The 8,932-nt window shown below is 35.1% G+C and overlaps 1 protein-coding gene across 1 annotated transcript in view; it reads left to right on the plus strand.

Annotated features, from left to right (window-relative positions):
- The window catches only part of LOC106462548 (fibrillin-1-like), a gene marked incomplete at its 5' end in the record, with an annotated part of 157,590 nt that overhangs the window by 30,154 nt on the left and 118,504 nt on the right, over positions 1-8,932 (plus strand). Inside the window, 2 exons of the mRNA XM_022389848.1 lie at positions 6,058-6,177; positions 6,717-6,809. Coding sequence (XP_022245556.1) covers positions 6,058-6,177; positions 6,717-6,809 — 213 coding nt within the window. The remainder of the gene's footprint in view (positions 1-6,057; positions 6,178-6,716; positions 6,810-8,932) is intronic.

An 8,932-nucleotide genomic window follows, 5' to 3' on the forward strand; every position in this document is an offset into this window, starting at 1 on the left:
CTGTATTTCAGTCTAAAAAAACATGAAATTTCGAGCAGACTAAAGACACACCCTACCTCCTTGAAATCTTGGTTTTAAAAAAGAGATGGTATCCAAGCACGTTAAAATGGCTGAGAAAGCCACTAGGGGGACATTCTGAGGTTTCGAGATATATATATATATATATATATCATATATAGAAGTAAGTGTGTGTAAGGGAGAATTTCCAAAAACGGAAAGAGGTGGTCACGGTGCCACTGTGTTATTACATGAGCAATTTCTTAGCAAATATAAAAGATAAGAGTTCCTTATTTTATATTCTAGCTTGTTAATATCAGTAATTTGAGTTTCTTATTTGTAAGAAACTATAGACTTTGTATTTTGACATCACAGACATCTAATTTGAACCAATGCTGCATTCAACATACCAAATGACACACAAAAATTAATGTTTAGGTATGTATTTTTTTAATATTTACTTTTGAATTAAGCAATTAACTAATGTATAATACTAAAATTTGAAATATAATCTACATTTTGATACCAAATTTATGGACATAAATTCATGAAATAGTAGTTCAACAAAATTTTGAATGCAAGTCAACAAACACGATGACATGACCTTTCACCCGTGACCTGTATGGAAAGGGTTAAAAAATACCTGAAATATATCATCTCCAATTTTTGATTTTTTTCTTTTTTTTTCACACCAAAATTATGGAATTTTACTTGATAAAAAAAAACATACCTAACTTATAAGGATTTTTTTCTTCAAATTTGGTACACTGGTGGATCTTTACAACCTACAGTTAGGAGTCTCATATGGTGTAAATATAAGCCACATGTGCAAAGTTATTCAACAAAAACTGCTCAGATTTGATTCAAATATTTGTACATGCTTATGCAATAAGTCACATGAGCTATCATTATAACATTTTTACTACAGCTTCACCTAAGAGTAAATGTAAACCATTTTTAGTTTTTTGTCATTTGCATTAAAGATGGCTGATCTAGAGTGGCAAAACTATAGGGTGAAAGTACGTGCAGATACATAAGTATTGGTTAGGCCAAGCAAACTAGATTAGTAGTTTCTTACTCAATTCTTCAAAAGAATCATATGGGTAGATGATTATTATTGATTATTCATTGCCAATTTTTCAGCACAAATTTACTAAATGTTATGAAATTCTCCTAATTAAAGATTGTTTAGCATCACATGATATTAGTCTAAGCAAGTTAGCATAAATAATGATGGTTGATATGCCTGTACCAATTGCATGGGGGTGATGACAAGAAACTGTGAATCTACATTCCATGGCATTACTATAAAGGAAGCTATTAACATTGCTTTAGAGAGAAAAGACTACCACCATATATTTTGAAGATTCTGGTTGGTTTTGTAAAGTAAAGGTATGTTCTGAATAATAGGGTTGCGATCCTAAAGCTAATGTGGGTTACTATTGAGTGTCACTTTCTTGCTTGCTGGAGTTTGTTGGTATGCATTGACAAAACGTCATGATATCTAATCAAAAATACCTTAGGTGTGAAAAAAAGGTGCATCCAAAAAAGGATTGAGTGTGTTTTTATTAGCTGCTTATTTATACCAGAAAGATTTTGTGAAAGTTTAGAATAATTTTTTGACTCAATTCAAACTCTCTTCTAGTTTTTTCCTACATTAAAATACTTATTTCATTTATAACAACTTCAGTGAAACACGAGAAATGTGTTATAAAATTTGTAATGCAATATTTAGTTTTTGTAAACTTTTCAATGTGAAATTATATTATAATAACCAAGGTTAACTGAGATACAAGTCAAATTATGAAAGACCATAAAACAAATTAGATAAGGAAGACAGACTACCTTGTGTTTTCATCTCATTCCAAATGGATTTATATTAAAGATTTTTGTTAAATTACATTTGTTTTTTCTACAATGAAGTCCTTAATTATCTATCAAAACAAATTTATATTTCCACAATGATAATTCTCCTCCACACACAGAAATGCTATTTCCCTCATACGTCTGCCTATGAGGTTTGCATGCCACTAGCCTTGAGCTAATTCCCACCTAAATTCAAGTATTTAATGTGAACTGCACTGGTGCATGATGACATCATCATGTGATAATATCCCTCCAACGATAGGAGGACAACATAACCTTCATGCACAGTAACTCCACCTATGCACTGGCACTTGTATCATTCTTTTCCTTGGCATTGTGTTGAACAGGTGTGTTCAAATTTCTCATTTGAATTCAATTTAAGATTTGCATTTCTTAATGAAACTTTGATTTTATTTTCTTTAGCTTTTGTTTCAAAAGCTGTAATTTTTATCATGAATTCTCAAGTGATTTCTATTTAGTTCTGTGTGAGTGACAATGTTGCACACACAAGCCTTATTTCTACTATGGCTTCTAGAGGTTCATTGACTCTTGGGGATGCTGCAGCCTATGATCAGTGTGTTGTGGGTTACCACAAGCTTGCTAGGCCTCCTACTCCCATCCGTTTAGCCGACATTCTTTCTCCTTGGTCATGAATAACCTATTGGACTATGTATTTAACCTGATTTGCTTTGGGTAGTTCCTTACTATTTCAAGGAATGACCTTAAACTTCCAATCTCTTTATGGGTATCGTTCTTAGGTATGTTCCTTTCCTTCTCTTTTGCCTGTGTTCTTTCATATTGCCTGTTCTTTTCTCCATGAACCCAATTCTTGGGGTACTTTGTATTTCCTCTTTTGCTAGTTATTGAGGTTTTATGCTTTTTTTTCTTTCTCTAATAGATCCTTATTCATACTCGCATGCCTTGTTGCCCCCTCTTATTCGTGACTATTTTATCCTGATTTGCAGACATTCTTTCTTTCCTTTCTAGATTCCCTTGCCCTCTATTTTGCGCTCTAGTTCCCATTTACATCTCTTCCTCTTTTTCTCACCACCCTCCTGTATTCCCTCTCCTTCTTCCACCTTTTGTCAAAACACTTCGTGCTTCAGAGGGGTTTTATGGAGAGATTCGTTTCTTTCTCTTTGCCAGCTTAGCTTTTTCCACTTATTCTACTCTGTCACTCTTTACTTAGTTCCCCTGTTGTTGGAACTTATTGGATCTAGTTTCATTCCTCTTTTCTGTACACCTTCTTCCTTCTTGTGCATGTGGTCTTAGTTGAACTTTTCTTCTTTGTCCAGAAGTTTTTGGTGGTGTTCATTTCTCATTGGAGATCTGGACTGAAGTTGCACTGCTTCAGTCACTGTTATTTTCCCAGGTTTTTTCTTTCTCGACCATTCCCTTTGACTCCTGTTCCTTATCTGGGTCTGTCTGTCCCTACCCTTTTCATTCCAGGTTCTAAGCCTTCCTCTTTTTCTCATCTTCTCACTACCCAATATCAGGTTCATTGCTCTTCTTCTCAGCGGCTATTCTGTCATGTCTGGGTAGTGATGACTAGTTGCCTTCCCTCTAGTCTTACAATGCTAAATTAGGGATGGCTAGTCCAGATAGCCCTCGTGTAGCTTTGCACGAAATTCAAAACAAACAAACCCTCCTATTCATTCCCATTTCCTTTTTTTCTCCCTCTAACCCCGTCTATGGTCTTTTTCACCCAGTCTTTAGTTGGCTATGGTTAATGTTTCAGATGCTTTCCTAAACATCCAAACTGCCTCATCCTCCAGGTGATTTCCGTGTTCCATTCTTTGGATTTGTATCTTCCAATTAGTTCTCTTCCCTTCTACAAATAATCAGCCCCTTTTGTATTCATTTGTATCATGAGGTCCCTCACTTGCCATCTTAGCAGCCTGGGAGTGTCATTCCTTGTACTAGATGATTGGCTTATACTGGCCCATTCTTGTGTAATATCCTCTTCTCACACCTTCATTCTTAATTCACAGGAGGCTACTTGTTTGGGGTGGCTTGTCAGGATATCCAAGTCTTTTCTCACACCCACTCAATATTTGGTACATTTGGCCTTTTTTTATTCATCTCTTGTCTCAGACTGAGTTCATCTTTCTCCTCTTTGCTTGTGAGCTATGACATATCTGGTCATCAGGATTTACACTTCACATTCTCATCCTTTGAGGTGCACACATTTGCACCTCATCCAGCGGACCTTGTGAATCAAATGGACTCTTTCCTGGGTTCCATTGTCCTCTATTGTGGCTCTCCCCTTTCCTCTACTCGAGGAATTGTCATGGTGGCTGGACTGTGCAAATACTACTACTGGCATTCCCTTCCACCTCATTTTGGATCTCCATCTCTTCACCAATGCTTCTTTCTCAAGTTGAGGCACATCTCTGTAAGGTGACATGACTTCTGGCATTTGGATGCAGGACGAGTGTATACTTCATCTCCATGTGCTTGAACTTCTTGCTCTTCTATATAGGTATGTTCTCACCTCCTACCCCTTCTGGTGAATCAATTTATCATCATCCAGTCATTTACATGGTCGTTTTCTCCATAAACTGTCAAGGGATCACCCCCTTCTAGGACTCTTTGCTTTCAGGCTTTGGACCTATTATTTTAGGCTCATTCCTGTTATGTGCCAGGAGCTACATTGTGGCGAACCACCTCTATCAGCCAGACTGCATTCTACCCACAGAATTGATTCTTCATCCCCTGGTCTTTCATGGAGTTTACTCTTGGTTGGCTATGCCTCTCAAAGATGCCTTTAACACCCTTCTCAACTTCAAGCTTCTTCTCTTTTGATTGCCTCTTCTTCATCCTTTGGCTCTGGCTATCGATGCTCTCAACCAGGACTGGTATCACCTTTTTCTGTATGCGTGTCATTCTCTTCACCTCTTCCCTTGGATCCTCATCTTGATACATGACACTCCTTCTTGAGTACCCCTGTGGCACTTCTTGCTTCCCACTTTTATCAGTCCTCAGATTGGATTTTCCAGGCAGGCATGTGGACAACTCCCCATATATTTATTAATCATTATCTTTATCCTCTGACTGTTTCATCTCCTGCATGATTTCGACTTTTGCTAGTCGCCATACTTCACTCATATCCACTGTCTCTGAAATGGGTAAGTATGTTTCCCTTTTCATTTCTCCACCTTTCTGTCAAGTGGGATCCCACCAAAATCTACATTGAGCCAAGATAACAAAAAGTGTTCCACCCTGACTCTACCAGTGCTCACTGCAAGATAGGGTGTTCCACAAGACCACTTGAAGTATCCTCATATTATACAAATTTACTCAATTGTCAGTTCCAGACTGTACGAATTCCATGGACTTTCATGGAAAAGGTCAGCACCAGGGAAGTGACTGCCCATTTCTTCAGCTTGCACTTGCTGGCTTTTAAAAATAAGATTTAGCAGTCATCCATTGTACTTTCTCCAGTAAAAGACTTATCCAGCTGATGTTCTGATGAGGATCTGGGCACTTCTCTGTGTCTTCCCAACACAAATTCTCCCCCTTTCTTCAAATGGAGCATGGGAGACCCTTCTGTTGGAGTGATGGACCATGGAAAATTCTCACCAGTCAGGCTTAGCACAATATGGCAAGAATGAAGGTGCTCTGGTGAAAGTGTAGCATGTATCACCTTCACACAGCTATTGCACCGGCCTCTTCACTACTTCAATATAGGATTGTAGCTTTTCAGTGCAAAGAGGTGAATTATTGTCCTGGAAGTTAATATTTTCCTAATCTGACTTCTCCACTTCTGAAAGATACTCACCTCATCACACATCCCCATCTGACTTCTCCACTTCCGGTGCACTTCTTTCTTTCTTACCTCATCTAAGAATGAAGTTATCACAAGTGCAAGTGCATATGGGATTGATTGTGCATTGAGGTTGTGTCACCCTACTATAAATGGATGGCTGTTGTTGCATGATGATGTTGTCATACATCAGTGCAGTCATGTTAAACATGTGAATTTAGGTGGGAGTTAGCTCATGGCTAGTGGCAAGCAAGTTTCATAGGCAGATGCACAAAAGAGATGAGTGTCTATCAGAAATACATTTTCAGTTTGGGAAAATGCTAACGTTGTTGTTTTTTTAATGGCAATTTGTATTTTATTCCCCAACTGTGTATTAAACCTGATCTATATAATATTGCTGAAATATATGTATATTTTACATTACATAGAGATCTGTATAGACTTTACATGCATACCAAATTCAGAGTGTATTGCTATCAACCACAAAGGACAGTGTAAATGTAAAGAAGGATACACAGGGGATCCCAACAAACGAGATGGATGTGCCCGTAAGTAAAGAATATGCCTATGTAATTTTAAAAGCTATGCATTTCAAGGGCTGAATAAATTCATGGATGTAATTGAATGAAAATAAATGTTTTATATTCTCAAAACTACAACTTTTTTGAAATAGCTAATGTATTAATAAGAAAAGAACATATTTTCTACAAATTGCTGTGATTTTAATATATATTTAATTGATATTTGTTTAGTATGTATAAAGCATATTGTAAAAATTTACTCAACAGGGAATTAATTACACATCTTTCAAAAATATTTGAATATAGAATATATTTTTGAAATATAATAGTTGTTCTCAAATATACCATTTATTATTATTTTTTTGTTTTGGAAAACGAATTTTGAATAATATAACATACTGATTGTAAACTAAAATACACACCACCATCTACATGAATTGATATATGGATGCTGATCTAACATTATTATTTCTGGTATTAATGTGAAATGGTCACTAACTAACTGTTAACATCACTAGATGAACTTGTGATGAATATAGTTTCTCAACATTCAATGTTTTATCTAGCTATCATTCAGCATGAATGTGAGACAAGTAATGACTGTTTGTCCATGAGTCATGATTGTCAAGCTGATTCTGAAGATGTAAGAAGATGCGTGGGTATGTATTTGGACCCCTTTTAATTGAATTATTTGATTTTATTCAAGTTAGAAAAGGCATAAATTTTAATTTTCAGAAATACCAAGGTAAAAATTATCTTACACTTTGTGGTAAATATAAGAATTGTTTGACTCATTTTAACTGGAATTACATGTTCATGACATAATAAGCTATTTCAAGTTAACTGTTTATTTATGTCAGTCTATGGAAATTTGTTTGTTTGATAGATGGAAAATTTCATAAGATATAATATTAAAAATATACATTTACTGAGTCTATGCATATTCTGTGATTGTACATGTCATGAATGAAGCTAAAATCTTGCATTTTCACATTTAATTTATAAAACATTCTAATAAATTTTGTGTTCTGTTGTTAGTTTTTTCCCAACATTCTTGGGATCCATGGTAGCTCAGAAGTAACTTTCAAGGCTGTCAGAAATCCAAATTCTAATTTTTTTAGCCAGTTGTCAAAATTAAAGCTTTTACTTCTGTTTCTTTCTTCTGAAGATCCTCTGTTCCTTTTGTCAAAGTGCACTCAGGCTGATTCAATTACTTTAGAACCACACTTTGACAGAATAAATGATTTTTCGTATCTCCTTTTCATACATATTAAAAGGTATGTTAATTGTTAGTCCTATCACTTCTATGATAGCTAACTTCACGGCGAACTTTTTCTTGCCTGTAACTTTACTCCATTTTGCTATTATCTGTCTGCTGTTTCCACTCGTCTCACACTACTTATATCTCTACCACTTAATCGTCTGCCCACCTTCTGTATTCTCGACATCAATGTATTGCACACGATATTCAGTAGTCTCAACATTAATGACTTATAAACACAACTTCCCACAATCATCTGCTTTTAACTCTTATTATAACAAAAATTAAACAGTAATGAAATATTTACTCACAAAAATAAATTAATCAATAATATCTAAACTAAACAGTCTTTTATATTGTGACAAACTCTTATAGCTAAAATTTTAGATTTTATCAATTCAATGGACTCAACGCAGATAGTCCATTATGTAGCTTTGTGCTAAAAGGAAACTGTCAAACCAATGGCATACCCACAGGATGGCCTGCCCACTCAGCAAACAGGTGCATCCAATCAGAAGCTGGTTGATGTTTCCCAGTATGTCATATGTAGTGCTGTTTTTTTAGCTCTCTGTAACTTCCCTCTCATGATTTATATATGCTTTCTGCCTGTCCATTGTAACTCCATGACCATCCAAAGTTTCATACCTGGCTTATGCCACTGACTCAAGCACACTTATATGGTTTGCTTTTTCTTTCTTTTGTTTCAGTTAACTAGACGTTTAGGAAGAAAACCACATTTTAATTACCCTAGGTTGGCTTAAACCTAAATATATTGGTCATGTCTGGCTTAAATGTAGATTTAATTAGTGTTCATGAGGTTTTTAATCTTTCTTTTCTTGATAGATACCTTAATATCCTGAAAGTATTCTAAAGACAAAAAGAGAATAACTGTGCATTAGATTTTGTAGTTTTATGTACTAGTTAGTTATTAAAAATTTTATGTCATTAATAATTGTTAAAAACTACCAGAATACTAATTTATGTTAGTGTGAGCTCTCTTACTGTGCATGGAACGTTTTGTTTTTAATATGCAGCTTACAATAAAGTTCTAAAATTTGTGTAGAAAAATATTTTGAAATAAAGTTTAGATAGAATTTGTTTTTTTACCATAACATAACATAATATTTTGGGACAACATGGGAGCTATTTGTCCATCTCAGCTGTTCCAGCCTCAAAACTAAATTAAAATGATTAAAAAAATAAATTTAAAAAATTTTAAACCCAGCCCTTTACATTCATATACTTATCAAGCTTTTTCTTAAACTCACTTAAATTTACTGCGTCTACAAAATCTGAAGGCAACCAATTCCAAAGGCCAACCACCCTGTTAGAAAAATAAAACTGTCTTTGCTGAAAATGACTCCTACCTTGCCAAAATTTATATAAATTTATCCCCTAGTCCTACTATTCTCATTGTTGAATATAAAAAAGATGATAGATGAACACTGTCAATTCCCTTTACAATTTTAACACCTCAATCAGATCCCCCCTAACTATTCTTTTTTCAAGAGAAAACAATTT

Source organism: Limulus polyphemus, unplaced genomic scaffold, assembly GCF_000517525.1.
Source record: "Limulus polyphemus unplaced genomic scaffold, Limulus_polyphemus-2.1.2 Scaffold1196, whole genome shotgun sequence".
Classification (NCBI taxonomy): Eukaryota; Metazoa; Arthropoda; class Merostomata; order Xiphosura; family Limulidae; genus Limulus; species Limulus polyphemus.